Here is a 23060-nt window from a genome sequence, read left to right as displayed (position 1 = left end):
ATAGATGTGGCACTTTGGGACATGGTTGAGTGATGGGCTTGACAGTGCTGGGTTAATGGTTGGACTTGATGGTCTTAGAGGTCTTTTCCCAACCTCAGTGATTCTGTAATTCTATGATCTGGAAGGCCAGGTCTGCCTCTGCAGTGTACAGCTGGCATGTGGTTGAGCTTTACAGTTTAACTGTTTCGGTGATTTTCATCACATAGAGAAACTGAAGGTGAAATTATCACTCCTGATTTGACCCCTTTATGCCACATAAAGGAGCTAAAATGGCATGAGAAGGTCTTTCCAATCACTGCCTTGAATGAGATAGCGGGGAAATGGTTCTGGGTATCAGTGCAGTGCCTTCTGTGTGGTTGAGGATGGAAAGGGCAGGTTGGAGGCAGAGGGAGAGGCTACCAGGGGGAAGTAAAGCCCCTGCAGCCCAGAGGACACCATTACTGTTTAAAGAATGAGAACCCTAGCTGCCAAATCATGCTGATGGACCTCCCAGCCTTTGAGCCAGTCTAACTCTGGCAGGAAATGCTGATAGTTTAAGGACTTCTACTGCTTAGGCCATCTGTCTCTGGTGGTGAGCTCTGCACTGGACATCCACGGCATCTCAAGCTTAGTTTTGGAACCTTCTGTGTGCTGTTGCAAGGGATTTCTGATGTGGTGGTGATCACTGGAGGTGAAAAGGAGGTGGAAATGACAAGAAGAGGTATTAATGGGTACTTGAAAACAGTAATGTTCATATAAAATTCCAAGGTTTGATATTAAATTTTTTCATAATTAACTTGAAGAGAATGAGTATGGTCGTATTATTTTGAAGTTACATTGTGGATTGTAGTTTCATGTAGTCAGCCTAGTTTTGCCGAGAATATACATTACTCCAGTGAAAATGGGCTTTTACCTGTTTCTAGCTTGGACTTACAGGCAAAATGGGCAAGTATTTTATTAGGCTGTGTGATCAGTAAGGAGCTGGAGAAAACTGAATTTATAAATGCAATTTAAGTCCTCTTCGTAGTACAGTACTGTAACAGTAGCTGTGTTACACTGCACGGTGCTGTGCTCTCTGTGCAATAGATCTGAGTTAAGCTCTCACCCTCCAAAGGGAAGCACATGTAAACATAAACCCCAAACCGTATCAGAGGTGCCAATGTGCTTTGATTTGTGAGAAATAGAGTAAGATAATATGCAAAAGGGTCATCAGCATAGCTCAGGGCTGAAATGTGTGCAAGCTGCTGAAGCTATGGACATTTATTTTCCATTTGTATGTAACTATGATGTTTTATCCACTTCTTTAAAAAAGGAAAAAAAAAACAGCCTCCAGTTGATCATGAAGAAATGCTGCCTTAGGGAACAAGGCCTTGTCTCCCTAACGAAAGGAATTTGACTCTCCTTTGCCACCCTTGCCATGTACAGGTGGTAGTCTTAAGACCCCAGGCTGCCACCCACCCAGCTCCTCCCAGTTACCGAAATAGGGGGGGTTATGAAGCAAATTTTGTAATTTGATGGTTTGAGATTGTCTTCCTACTGTTACTGAAGATACTAATCTCCGTAATGGAAAACTGGAAATCGGAAATAGTGTTTCCATGTTTCCTGCAGCAGATTTTTGCACTATTTCTGATTAATCTGCTGATCTTTTTCTTAGGTTTTTTTTCTTTTCTCTTTTGATAATACTCTTTCTCAATATTTTTAAAACAGTAAAATAGAGTGCTTTCGTACTCTGTCAAAGTCTTACAGGTTTGTTTTGATGGCATATCTTCTACTTCCCAGCATGCTAAAATTTTTTCTAAATTAAAAAAAAGACTATTTTGATAGGTGGCAGCATGCCATGATTAAGCACCTTGTAAAAAAATATATGCAATACAGTAATACAAAATACACCTTTTCATGAATGCTCAGCCAAAATAATTTGGCAGTTTTATTGTTTACCTCTTCCTTTTGTTTGTTGAAAAATTGGAGTGTTTTCCAAGCTCTTATATCCTCTAATAATCTTTAGAAAATTATTCCTCAAGTCAGCAAATAATTTACCTAATTATCTTATTTTCTCAATTTTTGTTTTGATTTTATAAGAAGCATCTGCAACCTGTAATTTCTGCAAAGCTGAAGTTACCAAGTATCATGTTAAATCATGCTCCTCATTCTAGAAAGTATGTGTGTGCACTGCAGACAGACATACCCCTTCAGCAAGTAGGGCTCAAACTTTTTTGGGAATCATATTTTGTTTGTTGTTTTGTTACCTTTTTTTTTTAACTCCAGTGACATATGCTAGGCTTAATTATTGGAAGAGATTCAGAGTGAGCAACTGCACTATGAAGGTATGCTGGCCCATTTTTGGTTTCTGCTCTTTTCAAGATTCTGTAATTAATTTTCAGTTAATTATGGACCAGAATGGCTTCACGAATTGGGAAGTTTCTTCCAGCATACGCTGTGATCGGATTTGGCGAGTCTCTCGCTTTCGCACGAGACATTTTCATCTGACTCCCACCTCATGCTGCTGTTTCTTAGTTGTGTCTGTCCCCATGGTAACATTTGGGGGGTGTGTCGTGGTGAGACCCCCAGTCCCACACTGATACTCAACATGGTGTTTTATACCACCACCAGCAGCATCCCCTAAGGCAGCAGTCCCTGGGATGTATTGCATTGCAGCCAGCGTGGCACAGAGCCTCCTGGTGTCGTTCCTGCTGTGCGCCACGCTCTGTGCTGAAGCCTGGAGAACGGAAATGATTCACAGGGTGTCACTTGAGGGGACCACCACCCCCTTTTGGTTGGAAGGTTGGTCCTTGCCCTTCTAATGTGACGTAATAACCAGGCATCCCTCCCTCTTCTGCTGTGTGATCAGAGAAGATCCCTCTTCTGCCGTGTGATGTCCCATGTGTGCAGAGGGGATGGAAAGTGGGGAAAGGTCAGTACCACGCAGAACTGCAGTACCTTCCTGCTTCAGCTCCCATATGAAACACTACTGAGACTCACCAGAACTGGTCTCCCACAACAGTAAGAAGCAGCTTGCTGAAGGACCCTTTGGATCTCGAAGGGACATGAAATAGATTTCACCTTGCAAATTACATAGTTCATCATTCTGTCTGCAGAGACTGCCTGTGAAATCTGAGTCTTGGGTCTGCATACATTTACATATGTAAGACAGTTCATGCACAACATGCTGTGTGTGATTTGTAGTCTTCACTTGCAGATACCCTTATTTTTTATACATTAAAATATTTCAATAATCTGAAAAACAGGTTAAATGAGAGAATCAGTAATAAGATACAGTATTTCACCTTTTTGCCAACTTTCTGTTTTCTGTTTAATAACTCATACTGGTAGGGATTTAAGACTGCAGTATTATTTTCAGTTACTGGAGCTTATGTGGCTTTTATTATCATTGTTCTTATCTTTTTGAGAAAAAAAGAAAGCAAGAGGGAGAAAAGGAAGAGGGAAAATCTGAGTATTCAAAAACTGAAAACTAAGAAAAAATTAAATACAGCAAAAATGCATCCTCTTGGTTTTCTTTAAACATTTCTGCTAACCGAGATTTCATAAATTTTAAAGGAAAATAAACCCCTCTATGTAAGACACAAGCAACTTGGTGTATGTATGTTTAACTTTTATGTTTTCATTTAGGCTTTAACTGCAAAGTATTTTGAAATGCCATTAACTTTAATGCATTTTTATTTGCATTTATTATGTAGCATTTTCTTCTGAGGGAATCTAGTCAATATTCTTTTTAACTTGAGCATTCAGCTGAGTTCGTGTCAGTTCTTCCAAGAAATTTCTATCAGAAGTATATTAAAGTAATTTGTGGGTTTTGTGAAGCAAATGTTGTAAATTTTTTTTGCATTTTAGCTGGACAACTTAGTTGTGGTACTTGTAGCTGCCAGTGTCTAGATTATCACTGGTATGCATCACCACCCCACACCCCGTGAATATATTTAAAAAAAAAAAGAAAAAGGAAAAAAAAGTGAGTCCTACTGCTTAAGATCTTGTAGCAACCAGTGTGTTCAGCAATGAACTTTTCCTATTCTTTTGTCCATCTTCCATGTTATACTACTCTTGCCCTGCTCTCTGTGTGACCCTCTAACTTTTCAGCTTGAACCATCCTCACGAATAGGATGTTTAGATTGGATATTAGGAAAAATATCTTCACCGAAAGGGCTGTCAAGCATTGTAACAGGGAAGGGGTGGAATCACTATCCTTGGAAGGGTTCAGAAAATGTGTAGATCTGGTGCTTAGAGACATGGTTTAGTGGTAGACTTGACAGTGTTGGGTCTTAAAGGTCTTTTCTAATCTAGATGATTCTGTGATTATAGATAATTGAGAACAGTCACTTGCTGCAACTATGAAGAAACTATTTGTGAATGATCATTAAAAGTGTAGAATTTTGAAGAGGACTGGTAATGTCAGAGTAATCTCTCAGGCATCAGTTAAAAGCGATATTAAAAGTATGTCCTTATACTTGGCATTTGGCTGATGATTTTATTTCATATGTGAAGGCAGCTCGAGAAGGCGCACTGCACTGATCTGAAAGCACACAACTCACATCCAGCAATCCTTGATGAAACTCCTAATCAGGTTCATGCTTTGTTTTTGCAAGTTTTCCTGGTTCCAACTCTGCCTTCTGCAAGCACCCAGCTGCCAGCAACATTTGTCTTTGCTCCAGGAACAGCCTTTCAGGCTTTTGGCGTGGGTCTGCTGAACTCCAGACTTCCCTGTTTTATCTGCTGGACTCTCCATCGTACCATTCACGGCATAACACCCTTGGTTGCCAGCCTTGCAAAGGAGCTGCAACTTTCCTGGGCTCCTGCTGGGAGTGCGTGTCCGAGCCTCCCTCGTGTCACATGGCAGTACAGTGCATGGAGGCTCTGTGGGGTGTTGTCTGGTTTTGGTACTGCACAGCACTCCCTGTACCAGCTCAGAGGTCACTCTTTCCCCAACGCTTCAGATTCTGTACCATGGTGTCTTGCTGTGGTTCAAAACACAAGATGGAAATGGATGATTGCAGTTTTCTGGGAGGAAGGTTCAGGTCCTCCCAGAAGAGGTGCAAAACCATCTCCCACCATTGTGCTGTTGTTGGGTGATAGGACTGAAGCACAGCAATGGCTCTTGTTTGGATGCCTTCTGCCAGACATTCCCTGGCAGGCTTGCCTGGACCCCCTGTGCAGTGCCCATCAGCTTTTGAGCTTTTCTGTCAGTTGTCAGGGCTCCAGCTTTCACCTCCAGGAGGCACCCTGGGATAGATGAGATTTGTGACCTCTTGACTCCCCAGAACCAAGGCTGATCCCACTTTTTCCTCTCTGCAGGATATTTAAATTTAACAGGCTGTTTTCCTGAGGATCTGAAATGAATTTTTATTTAGCTTTGTTCCTCATACAGATCCATAAAAGCAAACAAGCCCATAACACTGCTGTTTATTGCTTTGCCTCATTGTGCTGGAGTAGACCAGAGTGCTTCAGCATTTCCAAAATTTGTTACACACAGCTCTTGGTGATATTCTGTTTTTCCTGGAATCACCAAATTATCATGCTTTGCTTCCTTCCACAGTGCTGTAAGTCCATATCCTTTTCAGTCTTCCCCACAGTTAAAGTGGAGTCCTTGCTGTGAAAGCCTGCCTGTGTCTCCCCTTCCTCTTTCCAGATATGCTGGTTATCACCAGAACCCTTCTGAAACCTCTCCCTGTGGTCTCCGGTGGTTCGTTTCCATTACTCACTTCCCTATCACTGTGAGAAGCTGTAGGAGCAGGAGGAACTTGTCCTTTTAGCTTCTACTGAGCCATTCCTTAACAGAGTTTCCACCTGAGTAAGAGGGCATGGAAGACTTAACTTGCCATGCTTGACACAACCTTGGACAAAGTATGGTCTATGTGCTGAATTATGGTTTTTGTTAAAACCCTCATTTGTTGCCTCCAACAAGTGGACCAATTCAGGGGAGCCTGGAGTAGGGCAATGAGGGTGATCAGTAGCCTTTAGAACTTAACTGGTGGGGACAGATTGAATTATTTGGTATTGTTTAGTCAAAAAAATGGCTGGAAGGAGGGTTGAAGAGGAGGACAAGTTTTGCTTTATCAATAACTGTTGGTAAAGAAAAAGGGAGATGATCTGCTTTGCATGTCTGTGAAAAGCAGGACAGGAAGTCATGAACAGCAAGGAATATGCAAGTGAGGAGATGGGAAAGTACCTGTTTCTGTAAGGCCAGGGAAGCACTCAAATAAATGGTCTGGGCAAGATTTGGAGTCTGTCATTGGGCGTCTTAAAGAGCAAATAAACATTTGAGTGAAGTGATGAGGGTACACTTGGCTCTGGTCTGAACAAGAGGATGCAACTGTCCTAGGTCTCTTCCAGACTATGATTAATGTCAAGTAAGTGGAGTTAAGCTAGATAATAATGTGTGTGTGAATCTAAAAATAAAATAAGTTTTTTAAAAAGTGAAAATGTTGTTTCAATGTACAAAAAGCCTTCTTAGATTTTTGACATCATTGATCCTCACTGTATGAGCTACTCTGTACATCTGTGCTCTGTGTGAGAGTATGTTTTTGAGGAAACAGTGATGCTAAGGCTGTGCAAGCCGTGCGCTTATTCTTCTGACATTGCGTTGCTCTTTTGATTGTCTGCTACTTTGGCAGTTCACAGGTTTTAAATTGACGAATTGACTCAAGAGATGTGGTTTTCTCCGGCGATGTCACAAGGAAAATTTATTCAATCACAGATTATGCCTTAGCGTATGAACCTGTTGTTCTTTCCCCTTGTCTTCTCATATGTCTTCACAATAACCTTAGAAACTTGTATTTTATTTTGAATCTTGTTTCCTGCTTTTTGCTCCCCACCAATTCCCAAGTGGACAGCTTTCCATTTTTAGTATCTGTGTTTTACTAAAATAAGTGTGAGATGCAGCAAGCATACCTGTCTCAAAAAGCAGCCTTTGCAGTTCTCTGCCGTCAGTTTTTCCGGATCATATATAAGGGTGACATTAGAGAATTGCATTTTCCCTGGAAAAGTGGCTGATATCACAGCCAGGGTGTTTTCAGTAACGTTCAGGGTGATTTATTAAAGCAGGAGATTAACATGTTTATACTCCTTCTTTCTTTTTTAATGACTAATCGTGAACTAGATGGTGAAAAATATGGCCGAGATGACTGCAGAAGATAAACAGCCAGCTTGTATTTCACAGGTAGTGTTGCTGTTCTGGGAAGTGGGGCATATAATTTCTAGAAGATGAGGGACAGGCCAGCAGCACTGAATGTATTTGGAGTAAGGCCATTGGAGAGAAATATGAGTTAATAAAAACTGGGGGTATAGAAGTCATACAGGTGAGAAAATTTAAGGATCTCAAAATTTTTGTTACTTGGGGAAAATTCTGTTGGGAATATGGTGGGTTATGGTGTAACCAGAAAGACCACAGAGGGAAGTATAACATTTAGAAAGCTTAGTTCTAGCAATAGTAGAACAAAAATGAAGCGTTAAAAACATGGCATAGTCTTTAGCATAGAGTGGAAGCGTGAGCACTTAAGATATGGAATGAGAGGTGCTGTGGCAGAGTTTGCTTGTCGATGCCTTCGAAGAACTCTGAATAGCTTGTTGAGAACCCGTGTAAATACAAAGAGGAAATTTTATGCATGGTAAGTGTCTACAGGACTGTAACAGGGCAATCAAGATGTCTTTGTGTTGTGGGATAGGGATGAAAGGCACATAAATAGTGGAACAGAGTTAGCGTTGGGTATCAACCCAAATAAAAGCAAGAGAGACTTGGATGAGGAACTCCTGCAGAAGGTTGGACGGGAATGGGTGTCTTGGGAGGGAAGGTTGTCACTTGGCACAAGGCAGAAACCAGTAATCATAGCCAAGAGTATTCAGTCTGGTACAGTGGAAGATTTCAAAATCTGTTCTCCAAAGTTTCCTTAACTTTGTTTTTAATCAAATTATTACCAGTGCTTGCAGTTCAAGCTGCTGATATTTCATTGCTACAGGTGTCATAGAGTTGTAAGTGACAAATACTGAAGCTGTAAGTAACCTCCTCTTCATGTTTGTTTTGGCATTTTACTGCCTGTCTTTAGATCTGTTTGATAAATAGTCAAAACCACTGATGCATTTGGTAGACAACGCTTAGCTCCAAAATGATTGAATTTGCCATACTTTTGAGAAATGAATAAGTAAAAAATTAGTTTTGGGAGCATCTGAAAAGGACTGATTAAGATTGGCTTTCATTAACATCATTAACAATTTTCTTTTGTAAGCTTTTTTTAAGGCTTTGTTTATTGGATGATTTAAATATTTAGTAAATATATTTCTTTTGAAATTAATGAAGAAATACAAGAGGGAGTTTTATATACCAATAATGTTAGCTGTGAGATTCTGTTATGCCAGTTTGGGATTTTATATGAAGTATATGTGAGGGAAATTTTCATACTTCATCCATTTCTCATTAAAAAGCTTTATCAAAACCAGCTTGATTTGATTTTAACAGGAAACCACTAATTGGCATTTGGTGAAAGTTGTTCCCACACAGGGAGGAGTACCCCTATGAAACTGTTATTTTTCATTTAATTATCACTTTGAGGATTGCTGAGAAACAAGCAAATGTGTTAGACATTTTCCCTGACAACCTAAATATTCCTGTAAAATGCACTTTGGATCTCAGCTTTCTTTTGTCACTTTTGCCTGCTATCTCTTCACAAATGCCTAGCCTGAAACTCAGCACAACTGAAAAAGGGATTAATTCCCTCTGTCTCTTACCCAGACCCTCCTCAGTGCCTTGCCTTCTTAATTTCCATGGACATCACTGTCCCATGTGTTAGACCGGTAGGTAACCGGGATCGAATCAGACCTCAAAATTCACAATATTTGATCTAGGCTTTCACCTTAGTTTTTTTGAGACAACCGAGATGGCATCTTCTGTACCATCTTCATGCTACAAAGGCCATCCCTGCACGCAGATCTCTGTGGCTGTGCATCCACAGTCCTGAATCCTGTGTGTACAAGGCAGCGCACTTCAGAGGAATAGCATCTGTTCCATGCAAGCACTGGTGTGAGGTGCCACCTCCCTGTAGGTGTTTGTATTTCACCACTCGATATCTCGAGCCATAAGTGTAATCAGAAGGAAATGCAGAGTCCTCATTAAAATATTATAATGTTTCTCATCAAGTGGCACATAGTTACTGAAAACAGCATTCTTCTGAAGTAGGTGTGAGTGGTTTGTTGTTAGACTGAAAGGACATCTGAGGTAGGATCCTATTGGGGTTCATTCTTGATCTACTAGTAATTTTAGTAATCATGTGTGTAATGAAGTAGAGAGCAAATATGTAAATCTGCAGATCTGGAAATTCTCCTTTGTGGACAGAGTCAGAACTCAAAAGCATCTTCAGTTCTAGTGTCTGAAACCAACCAACATGATGGCATTTTTGGTGCAGTGCAGAGGGTGATGTTGAGAAGTGCAAGTGGAGGTATGAAGAACTGAGATACCTGAGAGCAGCTGTTGAGGGACTGCAGTGAAGAAAGGAGCACGGTTGTGTGATGATTTTAAGTTAAATTTAGAGTCAGCGATGTAAAATTGTTGCAAAAATAGGCAAGTCTTGTTTGATACCAAGAAATTATTCTGTTCCTTGTCAGAACTGGCAAGTGTGGGCCTGATGATTGTGTCTCATTTCAGCACTTCTGGACAGGGTGGAGGGGTTGAGGCAACCTGGCAAAATTGTCACCTACATTCCTCTCCTAGTTGGTGGGATTAGCAGTGCCTGTGTCCTTCCTAAAATGAAGGACACATCTCTTAACTCTTCTCAAAGTTGTTCAGTGTGGAAGTATCTGCTGTGTCCCTTGATAACCTATTCCATTTTTTCACATCAGAGCTTTACATGTAGAAGGGTTCTCTTAACATCTAAACTGAATCTTCCTTCCTGAAATTTCATATCATGTGCCTGAAGAAACGTGTATACAGACTAGAGACTGCCCAAGGAAGAACAAGGATAATAAGAAGCTTAGGGGAAAAAAAACCCCAAAAACATGTATCTGTAAGGAAGAGTTGAAGACACTAATTTTATTGTAGTGTAGAAGGGAGAAACATATTAAGAAGACCATGATACCAGTCAATTCAAAAAGTGTTGTAAAATGGGACAGGAATGGTAAGTTCTTTATGGCCGCTGGGGGAATGATGAAGAGAAATCAACTTCACTGCAGAAAAAATGATGCAAAATTAGGAGATGCTGGGAGAAAACTGAGTGGTTAGATGTTGGAGGAAGATTGGGGATATTGTGGAATTCCTGTTATTGGAGATTAATGATATACTGACTTGGGCAAAGTACGGTTGATCCTGCTCAAGGCAATAGGATAAACTTTTTCAGATATATTGTTTCTGTGCTTTACAGTCCTGTGCTGGAGCAGCGTTGCACTACTTCGTGTATTACAATCTGTTCCAGACAAAACAAGATGCAAACACTTCCAAAATTGTCCTATAAGCAAGCAAAGTAATAAGCAGGAAATATTGTCCTAGTTACAGTCTGTTTTATTAGCAGTTTAAATTCAACTAGAATAGAGAACCAAAATACATTTAAGTGAACAAAATGAAAATAGTGTACAATTACGTGGATTAAAATGTACATTAGAAGCTCTTTCTTCCATCTGTGCTGTGCCTCCCTTCTTGGTATATCAAATGTGAACCAAGAACAAGAGTTACATTTCTGAATGGGCCTGGATCTTTGCAGGGTCTGACCAAAGGCAAATAAAATGTAACATTTCCATAGATCAGACTTCACATTTATTTCTTGTCTTTAGGTTGTCCAATCCTGTCAGATTAAAGTGTTACTTATTAACTAGTAAACAGTTGTGAATGATGTTGGCAGTGCCAAACTATGTCATCGTTTCAGTTATGCCTACCATTTCATTCTGCTGAATTCAGTCATTGGTTTTCAGCTTATTCTCCAGTAAAAGCTTGCTTCTGCTGGCAGAGGATAAGAAATTGGGAAATTTTCATTGCTTTGTTAATTAGACTACTGATTTCTCAGACTCAACAGCAAGTAATAGCATTTTCTGTCGCTTTCTATCTCCTCTGGGTCACAGTTGTCAGAAACAGATTTTAAAATTTATTTTGCTGTGTGAAGCCAGGACCTTTATTTTCTTCCTCACCAGCTGCAGTCTTCCTTTCTTTGCATATTTAGGCAGACTACTTGGTCGCTTCAGCATATCCCAAATACTACTGTAAAAATCACCCTTGAAAGGCCTCTGCTTTGCAAGAGTGAAGTCCTCTTGGTAGTCTGTCTTACATGATAAAGCGGTCTTGTGCTCTCCTTTTAAGTCCCTGTACAACTTGTCCCCTGCTTCAGTAGCTGCTTTTCATTTACTTCCTCCCCTTGGTTTATCCAGTTAAAGCAGTGACTCATGTGCTTGTCTGTGTGTCTCCCAGATTTGTACCTGATCCTTGCTCTTACATATGGCACAACAGGAGTTGGACTCGAGGATCCTTGTGAGTCCCTTCCAACTCACAATGTTCTATGACTCTAACACTCAGGGTCACATTTAGAGGTTCTTCATCCACCACAGCTCTACCTGAAAATCAGTGGTTTGCTTCCCAGAGTGGGTAATTAGTTTTATGGAAGCTTTAGGATCCTGTCTTGCTCGTTTCTTCTGTTTCCTGAAGAAAGGTGTATGCCTGAGTGCACTTTGTAGGGTGAATGGGATGATGCTGTAAGATCTCGTTTGCATTCCTGCTTTGCACTTTATTCCATGTGTTCCCATGCATATGTGTGTCTGTGTATATATCTATATAAAGTCTGTGTTATTGTCTAGAAATTTCTCAGCAAAATCTCATTTCCCATTGTGCTAGACACTTAAGTGAAAAAATGTCTGTACCAAGATAGCTCAAAATTTTCATATATGTCAAGATACAACAGATTGGGGGGGAAGGGAAACACTATTTGTGGTAGCAGTAAAATAGCTAATGAGAACAGATGTCAGTTCATTGAAGTAAGTGAGACAAAGTCACCAGGCAAACACGATGAAAAGATTCAGAGGAGTAAAAACTGGCATTTTAATGGAGCATTTATCTATACAAAGGTGGAAATGCTTGGTGAGGGCTCAGAGGAGAGTCTGCCCAAAGGCTGTTACAGTTGCCTCAAGGGGACCATTGGCAGCTTGTATCTTTGGTAGCTGTGGTGCAGCAAGGTGTGCTGTGGGTTGCTTTTGGAGAGGCAGGTGGCAGTGGAAGGGTGTGCAGGAAAGCTCTCCAGCATTTGGCATGGGGTGGAAGGGAGAAAACTGACAGCTGTTGAGGTTGGAAAGGTGGTGGTGGTTGTAGCTCAGCTGCAGTGCTCGGGCACTGAAGTTGGGACCTGAATGGAGAAGCTCAAGTATTTGAAACGCGATGTACACTGGCATGGCATACAGAGCAGCACAGTTAAAGGTGGTCAGAGTTGGGTTTGTTTTGCAGCATATTGTCTACCCTCAGGCTTCCTAGACCACTAGTAGTGTAGTGCATACTTTGAAATAATCCCAAATTATACCGTGTTTGAAGTGCATATAGTGATTTTTTTTTTCCTTATGTCTTTTACATTTTTTGTATTTACTCCAATTGCCACTTTCTCTTCTCCTTTTCTTCTTTTTTTAAACCTCCATTGCTTTCTGTGTCCTGTGCTGTGTCCATTTCGGTTTCCCCTTTCCTTCTGCTGATGTTCTTTTAATGTGCTTTTGATATCATTTGCGGATCCAGGTATGTCCTGCAACATGAATAAAGATCTGTTGGGTGAGGATCAGTTTGGTCCTGGCTCATGCAGAGCTTTACACATGTGATAAAACAAGATCTTTGTAATCAATATTATGTCTTTAGCTATACAAATAATAAATGTCTTTTTAATAGACATCAAGGCAAACTTTGAATATCATCTTTAAAAAAAAAATCTGATTCAGGGGCATTATTATTGCAGGTCTTAAAATTCCCTCTACATAGAAATAGGACTAATTTTCTAAACTTCACATTTCGCTTTAGAGAACTGGAAGGCAGCATGAATTTGCAGAGCATTTTACATTGTTTATTTACTAAATTTGAACACTGATACAATTCTACAAATAAGTTATTACTCTTATAAAACTGCTGAATTAAATAATAATATTTACAGGGGTTTATCTACTATTTGATAGCATTTTGTTCTCTAGCATTTCTGGATCCTGTATTTTTAACAATAATACTGATGAAAACTATTAATTTTGAGCTTATGAAAAATAGTTATCAAGTGTCTAGATTCTATAACTTCATTTGTATATATTGTCTGGGTACAAAGGGAGTATAGAATAGCTTCCTCTAGACCCAACTTGTATAGCATGTATAAGTTTACTATGATATTTTTAAAAAGAGAATATAGTAGTTTACCTATCTTGTAACTACACTTCCAGGTAAATGTCTTGTTATTTGACTTAGAGTAACATTCCCTGAAGAACAGAAGCCTATTTAGTGTTTTGCAGATGGCACAAAAACTCTCAATCCTGAGATCACAGGCCTCCTTTGTGCCAGCTTTGAGACAGGAGTCTTTACATGTGAAGGATCAATACTAAGGAACCAGTTGTCTGTCACTTGTGGCTTATTTCTTCCTCTATTATACTGTAATTTATTGTTAGAGCTACAGAGGAGGTCTTTTGGAAGTGCCTTTTTAAAAATGCAACATCATGACTTTTCAAATGCTTCACCTTATTTTACTTTTTTTTATTATTTTTATTGGAATATACAAGACCTTCTAAAATACTTATTCAACCAAAGTCGTGTCAGATATATGAAGTATTAACCTCAGGTATATAGGCAATGTCTTTCACTATTGGTTTTTTCCTTCAATTACTACTCTATCTCAGGTGATTTAAAAATATAAGGATTATAATATGATACCCTGGCTGCAGTAACACCGAACAGGAGGGGCAAGGAGTCCTGCAGTTATAGATAATACACAGTCACTGCTGTGCAGCCATTTGGATGAAATTCTTGTCCTAACCCCAAACAGGCTTCAGACTCCAGCTTTGTCACATGAAATGCCCCACACCTGCCCCATCCTATGGTCTGTGTGGATAGTCAGAGCATTTCCAGGGAGCAATCCTGATGAACATGGCTTTTGCACACAGTTTTGCCCCTGATTCAGAGGTGGCTTAGTCGGTTTTGTAGTTGGTATCGCAGTTAGAGAGGAAATGTGAAAAACAGCTTCTAAAGACCGACTTGGAGTATGTACTGCTCAGAGTTTGTATTTAATCTTTAGTTGTTGGTTTCTGTGGGAGTTACCAAACCAGTTGAGCTACAGCACTGGCATAAAGCCAAATGAAAAATACAGTTTTCTTCACTGTAAACATGACTGTCAAGCAGTAATGTTTTTCTCAGCTTCATTTTAAAGGCATTATAATGGAAGAAAATGAAACTAAAACACATTTTAATGCCAGTTTTATATGTCGAAGAATGTTATTTCTTTTTTCTTTTAATGAAAAACTCTTGAAGAATAGAACATAAAAAAATTATGCCTAAGTATGTAATCAATTATCTATGTTGCTAGATACTTGATGGAGCTGGTAAACCAATACATTTTTTTGTTATGGTGTAGTTATGGCATGAATGCATTTTTTTGCCTCTGCAAACATGAAAGATATGTAAAGTTCTTTATTTTTAGTCCTGTTTTGATAACAGAAAAAAATAGTGCCTGATAAACTTAATGAATAATAATAGCAAACATCAATCTCTATCCACTCCTTCAGGCTTATTTTTAAACTGTTTTCAATGGCCAGTGGCTCTGTTAACTCATCATCAGACATTCTGCTGAACTTGACCATCCTTGCTTTGCTTTTCGGGTTTATTTTGTTGAAAAATCTGTAAGTTCTGCTTTGCCTTTCTAAGATAAATGTAAACTGTCTTTAATACTCACAGTGATTTCACCAGGATGTCGTCATATAGGTACAACTCCACCAAATGAGGAACAACAGTATTTTCACTTACTTTTCAGGATTAAATTTATTAGGGTTGCCTGCTTTGCCTGTAACTCTCTCTGGTTTATTTTGCAGAGTGAGGAAAAGGCTCGTTTAACAAAGTGTTTGATCAGCTGCTGCTTTGTAAGATGGCTTTTTGGGTGCTAGTATCAGAAATTAGATCTTGAAGAATAGATGCCATATCCATGTAACTTGATGCATCAGAGAATAAAAAATCCTTTAGTTCTGTTTCATTGTTTAAATGAGCTTTTTTTAAGAGTTTCATAATAGAAAAGTAAGAAATAGGATTTGAAGGGACTTTTTAGAAGGATCTTCTCATCTGTCCTGTCTCTTTAGACAGAATAAGGTGCAGTGAAGCCTTTCCTGACAGATACTTGTTTCATTTCTTCCTTATAATCTCAAATGACAGCTATTCCTCTGTAACCTGTGCTAACGCTTCCAATAATTAGGAAGTTTTTAAGTATGTGTGGTTAGTTGAACAAAAGAATTTTAAACTAAGTTTTATTAGGACCAGCACATCTTTTTTTGCATATTCAAACCTTTTATTAAAAAATTCAACCTACCTCACTTGGTCTGGATGTCTGCAGGCAGGGAGAAAAGAAGGAACTGCTGAAAGCAGACATACATCAATTAATGAAATTAATTTCCTTCAGCTCTCTGAAGGAAAGGTGATGAAAGTTACACAAAGATCTCTGAAGTTTTCTGTAGGTCACCTGAGGGTTGTTGGTGCTGAGATCAACCATAAAGATCCCTTATGGTGTAATGGAAACAACACCAAACTGATGTTCAGATTTTGGACTCACTGCTCCGTGCAGTGTGTGCTGCAGTACTAATGAATTGTATTCAGGTTTTGAAGACAATAGTCAAGGAGCATCTCTTTGACTGGGCACCTTCAAGATCTTCTGTATGATTAGTAACATCGCTGTTTTCTGAAGCAATGTCCCATGTTTACCCTAATAAATTTTTCTGTTGAATCTTGAGATTGAACCAGTTCCTCGGAGTTCAAGGTACTGTCCCAGTAAGGAAGTGTTGAAAACAACAGGCTATTGTTGCACTTGGGTGTGCATTGTCCTGGACCCTGGGCGTCTGTATCCTGCCTCGCTCATTCCCAGCCTCTGACTCTGGGCAGGCAGCCCCAGTGTCAAGGAAGCAGTAAAACATTAATGACTCCTGTCACCAGCAGTGGTCTGAGAGCAGTGGCAGCTCCGCTGTTGAGGAGGATTTTCTTAAAACACTGGTTTGTAGAAGAGCAGTGAGGTAGTTCTGTTGGTCTTACTGGGGAGTTTTCTGCACCGTAATAGGAGGAGCAGGAACAAGCACATAGAGCAAGCTTTGAAAACTTCCCAGGAGGCAGTGGCGTGGCATGTTGAGTTGGAGTGGAAGTGAACGTTTTGATAATGGAGAAGAGAGGAGGGATGAGATGGAGGTTGGCCAGAAAGGATCCTAAAACTACGAAAAAGTTGCTATATTTAAGGAAAGATGGGGGGGGGGGGGAAGTGATGACAGGGAAAAAAAACTTGAGGAGGTAGACTTGGGAAAGGACATAGACTAAGAAGGGTATTTGCAATAGTATTCCAAGTAGGAGTGAGATAGGCTTGTATTTACTGATGTCAGTAAAAGGAATGTTGTAATAATCAAGAGACAGGAAGATAACAGTCCAGACAAGGGTTTTAGGTGTGAACAGATAGATAAGGAAAAACTGTATTTGAGAGAAGTTAACTATGAAAGAGCTGCAAACATGTAAATTTAGTTATTTTTTACTAATGATTTTAAAGATTTTATTATTTTTTATCTTTCCTTATAGTGAAAAGGGTGGTGGTAGGTTTTTTGTTTGGTTCTTTGTGTGTGTTTTTTTTAATTGAATTGTCTTGATTTTTAAGTCCCATTCCTTCCTCATGCTACAAGATCGTTTTGCTGGGGCAGGAGCAGAACTTTCTGCTGGCTTTCATATCTCTGACTCACATGGCAAAGTTGGGAATGCAACCCACAGAGAATGTCTGGCGTCTCTTCGACAAGTGGAAGCACCGTAGCGTTGCTGTCTTCTAAGAATATTTAGTAAAGAAAAGTAGGAAGGGTAGCATTAAAGAAAAAAAAAGGAAATTAAAAGAAAATGGGAGGCAAATCATCCGAGAAATGTTGATAGCAGTGAGAAAGGTGTTACACGAGGCCCAGTCTTTTTTCTTTAAGTGGGTAAATATTTTTAGCATTATTTCAGAATTACTCAAGAGAAGGGGCAGAACTCTTATGGAAGTATCAAAGAGGCGGAAGCAAATGGACTTGACTAGCTTGGGCTGTTCAGAATAGGTTGACTACATTTCCAGCTGAAGCAAAAGCTTAGGAATGCTCTGGATCTGCTTATTTTTGGCAGATTTCTTTTGATGACCAAATGCAATTGAGAACACGAATTGCAGTCTTGTAGGTGATAAGTGATTAATTTAAGCTACAAAACAGATACAGTTCTGAAATTTTTAATTGGCACCAACCACAATAACTAGGATGTTTTATGCATGTCTGCATGGAGATAGATACTGGACATTTTGTCATCTATAAAAACATCCAGTAAAGCAATGAAAATGAGCTTATAGGTTTGTTTTGGTCATTTTTCCAGTGTGCCAATGCTGCAGGCAGTGAGGTATTTTTTAAGGTTCTGCACCTGTTTCACTTAAAAACTTTGATATTATACTTCTGCTTCCATTTTCTATAAAACCAAGGCTTTTGCTGGCTTTCTGTACTGACTTTGCTCTTGCGCTGCTCATTTTCACAGCCCGGAAGTCCAAAAAGTTGGGGAAATTGAAAGGGATGCACGAGGAGCAGCCACAACAGCGGCAGCAGCCACCACCCCAGAGCCCCGAGGAAGGGACGACGTACATTGCACCTGTGACCGAGCCCTCTGTAAACACTGCACTTGTCCCCCACATGTCTGCTATCTCACCAGCACTTACTCCCTCTCCTGTTAAGATCCTTGAAAGCATTGAACCAGAGATCGTGTACGCAGGATATGACAGCTCGAAGCCAGACACAGCGGAGTACCTGCTTTCCACCTTAAACCGCCTGGCCGGCAAGCAGATGATTCAGGTGGTGAAGTGGGCAAAGATACTTCCAGGTAGGACCATGAATCATTTGGTGAAATGTCACTTGACTGTTTCTTTTAGGTCAAAGGACTATTTGCTTGAAAAATTGGGTCTTTAATCTATGGACTCCGTTTGAAAAAACGCGCAGTGGGAGGTGCAGGATGAACATCTGAGAGAAGATTGTTGCAGGTTTTTTGACTTATGTAATGTTTGTTTCATATGTCTGTGACTGATATTTAAAAAGTTTTCAATCTGAATAATAGTCTCTTCGAGTTCTGTCACTGGAGTGAAAAATTACGGATTTGTTTTTTCAGAAGTATCCTTTGTGGGAGTGTTGCTCTTGTTCATGGACTCTAGAAGAGTAATGAACAATGTATTTGACCAACCTTTGTTGCTTATGGGTATTTTCTGTTTTCGTCTCTAGGATTTAGAAACTTGCCTCTTGAGGACCAAATTACTTTAATTCAGTATTCATGGATGTGTCTGTCATCATTTGCCTTGAGTTGGAGATCATACAAACACACAAACAGCCAGTTCCTCTATTTTGCTCCAGACCTGATCTTCGATGAGTAAGTATTCCTTAATGGCCCTTATTGGTACAGGCTGGAAGGTTTTCTCTGTCTTTATTTGGTTTTCAGGCTTAAAAAGTAGCTAAATTTTGGGGTTTTTATTCAGTGACTCACTTTTCAATTACCAAAGCTTTGATACTGCCATCCACTTCTCCTTATGTATGTGGATGTGTTTTCAAATTAGGACCATCCTACTGGCTGAAATATGACTGATACATGACCAAGATTTATAGGAAAGAACATTTTTTGGTATCTACTGGAGCTTGGAAAAATGTCTAACTTCTAGGAAATGTGAATGTTTAAATTACTGGGTTTTTCAGAGCAGTCATATAATGGTGCTTTTGTTAACAATATACAGCTGTTCAATGTGTTTTCTTGACAGTCTTAATTACCCTTCTTTGCAACCATGAAAGAAGCCGAAATGTTTTTTTTCAGTAATGAAACATAACTTCTTTTATGATGCATTCAGACAAAAAGAAGGATCAGACATTCTGTCTGAGTATGTGTTCTTTCATATTTTAAGTTTGTGTGTGTTTAGTGCTTTGCTTTTGATGACTATAATTTAATTTCTGTTCCATTCTCCTAGTGTTTATTACAAGACAGTAAAGTCAAAATCTAAGTGAATACACAGGCAGTCAAATGAGGGTCGCATCATTTGCTTATCCAGAAGGTTGAGGTTTTTTTCTTGAGGTAAAAATGAGACATAATCAATAGGATATGAGTGTACTTGAAGGAAAAAAAAGAAAAAACAAACCAGGAAAAAAATTATCAAAAAATAACTTACCACTCAATCCCCTAAAGCATTCTGAAATCTTTTTCTTGGAGAAGATGCTTTGTCGCTGTCCGTCTTAATAGTCTGTCTTTGATTTAGGAATTCCTAAATAATTAATGAGTATGAGATTGGTCCCCAAGCAGTGAGCAATATCAAAGGAGGATTCTTTGGTTTGGTTTGTTTTTAAGAGAGTGGACTGGTGATTCATTGCATGTGGTTGAAAATGTAATGTCAGCCATTTTCCTTGTTGAAAGCACCTCCATTACGACTCGGACATTAGAGAATTATCACTGAAGAAAAATAGTATCTGCAGCTAAAGCTAAGTGAAAATGTGAACTTTGAAGAGTTTAGTTCTCCTGGGGAAATGCAGACTAAAAGTTCAAACACAAAAGCAGCTTTCCCTCATCTGGAGAAAATCAGTCAGGGGGTCAAAATTTATTGGACAGGGAAATCAATCCTGCTTGCAAACAAAAGAGTGTGTGCATTGCTAGCATTTGCGATACTACAGATAGAAGCAACTTCCAGAAGTCGAGATCAATTGTGAGTTTTATGCTGCAAGCCTGGAAGGTAGGTGCCTGCAGAGTTATATTGAGGCTGAGGTTGGAAAAAGGGAATGCAGTGTCATCATGGAGTGAAAAATTAAAACATCCCACATCAGATATATATATATATATATATATGTAAGATAGTGGCCTGGCCTTCTACGTATTTAGTAATGTACTCATTGCAAAGCTACCAAAGGTAGCAGAAGGCAGTTGCTTCTAAACAGACAAAAAATAAGGTACCAGGAGCTGTGAGAAGGGGACAGGGACTTTTGAAGTAGCTAATCAGGGCAAGAAATTTCCTTGGAGATAAAAGAGTAGGAGATCAGTGTTTACTCCAAAACAGTAATGACCACATTGCTGGAATAGGAGGGGGTTTTGTCATTTTGCTCATGTTTCATACCTGATGGGAATCACAGCTGATATATGTTCTCAGTTTCTCATATTGCCACTCAGGAGGGTCTTTGGGACTGCATTTAGAGTCCAAGTTTTGGGCTCTCCAGCAAAGTTGTTTTTGGAAGTTGTTGAGAAACTGCACAGAGCCCGTGGAGGTTGGCCAAGGTGGTTGGGGGCTGACTGGGACAGTGAGGGTCTGGGCCCACGCAGCCAGGAGAATACTGTGCTGGGTGCAGTGGGGATTTAATTGCGATCTTCAGCTTCTGGAGGAGTTGTTGTAGAAAAGATGAAATCAGGCTCTTTATAGAGGTGCTCAGTGGAAAAATGAGTTTTTGATTGCAAGTCTAGCACAACAAACTGCCTCCTGGGCAGCAGGAGAAGACATTTCATAAAGAGATGGTGAAATAGCAGAGCAGATGCCCAGAAGGACCTTGGAGTCTTTGGCTTAGAAGATATCCAAGCCTTCACTGGGTAAAGCCTGTGCCAGCTTTGATATTAGCCCTGCTGTGAACCGGGGTTTGGACTTGAAACCTCCAGAGGTCCCTCCCAAGCTACTGTGTCGTGATTCTAAGTTCAAGAGATGCAGTTCTTTTCCCAGTTTTGAGATAAAGTAAGAGAATTACTGGAATTATGCAAGTTGACCAATACAGCTCAGTGTAGAAAACATTCAGATAGGCAAAAAGCATAATACTGTTTGTGAAATGCTTTGAGGGTTTGCTCTGGAGTTGCTGAAGGCTAATCTTACCTTACTTTTTGAGTACCATGAACTTGGAAATGTAATGTGTAGTTCTAAGTACTGGCTTCTGTTTCTGTTCCACAAGGTTTTATCAGACCTCCCTAAGGTTCATTGCATGCCACTTTTTGAGGTTTTTACTGTCCTCAGCATTTTAGGACTGTATTAGTTGATGCAGAATGAAAGGGAGATGCTTTACAGTGACTTTACCTTCTGCTGGCTTGAGTGAGTAATCTTTCTGTTATCACCTGACCAAGATTTTCTTGGTATTTCTTCATATTGTGTCTGCAGAGGTCATTTCCCGTCTCCGTGCAAGAAAAAATCAGGAATGTCCCTGGCCAGTAGCATACACTCAGTGCCCTAGAGGGTTCACCATTTTCTTCAATGAACAGTTAAAAAAGAGTGAAAGTAGAGGTTGGCATTAGCAGAATTATGTGGCTTTGTTTTATGTTAAATGAATTTTCCGTTTACTCTTAACTACTGTGAATAAAAGGAAGTCGTAATGTTTCTGGAAGGCCATGATATATGATCTTGTTTTCTTTCTTATTCTGAAGGCCTGTAAACAAGGCAAATAACAAATGAGGATCCTCGTTGTTAATAGCTGTTAAATGTAACTTTGATTGTATAAATACAGTGCAAAATGCCTCCCTACTCATATGTGGTTTGATTTCCTGTTAGGCTTATGGAAGGCTGGAAATATTTGTCCGCCTTCATTTAGTCATGCTACATGTCTAATTAAGTGTACTGTTTGTCTCTGTGGATCAGGCATATATTCCATTGATTTAATTGGGTTTAAGTAAACATGCAGATTTTAACTGAGGGATAAGAAAATGGCTGCTCGGCCTGTTGCAGAAATGCCTAAAAACAGCTTGAAAAGAGGCATAAAACAGACCAGTGTATTTTATGTTGTGCTTGTGTAAGTTATGGCATGTATGGTTTTTTAGTCCATTTCTTTTGTAGCGTAGTAGTTGCAATCAAAACTAATATTCTGTAGGCACAAGCTTTGGATTTAATCCACAGTAAATCGTTAAAAAGACTGTCGTATACATGACACTGCATAATTCCTGTTGTGGGTAAATACTCTTAAAGAATGATTGTTGCATATGTAATAACACTCAAAAGGTGTTGCAGTTATGTTCCTAAAGCTGTATAAACTCAAATTCAGGAAGTTGCAAAATTCCAGAATTAAGGTGGTCCATGAAGTCATAGTTTAAACCTTTTGGGCATATGCACTGAAGACTGTATCCGTAACCAAACCCTAAGTTATGCTATCCCATAATATTTTTCTCATGTGACTCCTTTGATCAGGTTGGATGAAATGTAGGGATGATACAGGATTATGTAGTGAGAGACTATTGGAGTTTTTCTTCATTTGTTGCCATTGAGAAAGCCTTACCTTGAATGGATCTAGGGATTTGGGAGAACAGAGGGATATTAATGGGGAAGATTTTCTTAAGACGTGGCAAAAGACTGTCCCTAATTCAAGCCCTGAGCTCTGAGACTTTTCAGATTCCTACTGCAAAAGTAACAGAAATCCTACAGAAAAAAAAGTCTGTTGATTATTTAACTCGTGGGAGGGAGAAAATTTCTCTTTAAGGCTTAACCAAAGACTTTAGCTGAAATTTTCTAATCTAATTCAACCTGAGGCAGGCATATGCATGGACAATTTAAGTCCAGAGCGTTAAATGGGTAGAATTACCCACAATTGAAAGCAGGAAACTGAGCGAAGCTGCCTGGAATGGGTGCAAGAACAAAGCAAGGGATGTAGCAAAACAAAATGGTTTGTAACACTACCTTGTTTTCAGGGATTCTGACTGAAACTATGCACAATACACTGTTTACTACAGGGAATAGCCTAAAACATGATTTTTAAGATATGATCCTTGAAGACAGGGAAGTTAGTTGCCGATTCCATTGGTCTTTCCCTTACTGGATGAATTAATCAGTGAACTAATAGCTAAGTTAGTGACCTTTTGAAGGAAAAGTCCTCAACATTTTTGAAAAGAGGTGGTGTGACAGTTCATGTCTAGAAGAGATCCAATCTTTCAATAGTAGGAGCTTGTCTTT

General features: G+C 39.5%; 1 protein-coding gene across 5 annotated transcripts in view; it reads left to right on the top strand.

Moving 5' to 3' along the window:
• NR3C2 (nuclear receptor subfamily 3 group C member 2) overlaps positions 1 to 23060 on the top strand; it is a 204685-nt gene that overhangs the window by 151530 nt on the left and 30095 nt on the right. For all 5 annotated transcript variants that reach the window (XM_027652704.1, XM_027652705.1, XM_027652703.1 and 2 more), the window contains 2 exons: positions 17675 to 18013; positions 18406 to 18550. In XM_027652704.1, the coding sequence (XP_027508505.1) occupies positions 17675 to 18013; positions 18406 to 18550 (484 nt within the window). The remainder of the gene's footprint in view (positions 1 to 17674; positions 18014 to 18405; positions 18551 to 23060) is intronic.

This window comes from Corapipo altera, unplaced genomic scaffold (assembly GCF_003945725.1).
Source record: "Corapipo altera isolate COAL_440 unplaced genomic scaffold, ASM394572v1 69, whole genome shotgun sequence".
NCBI classification, from domain to species: domain Eukaryota; kingdom Metazoa; phylum Chordata; class Aves; order Passeriformes; family Pipridae; genus Corapipo; species Corapipo altera.
This window is presented reverse-complemented; position numbering and strand designations above follow the sequence as displayed.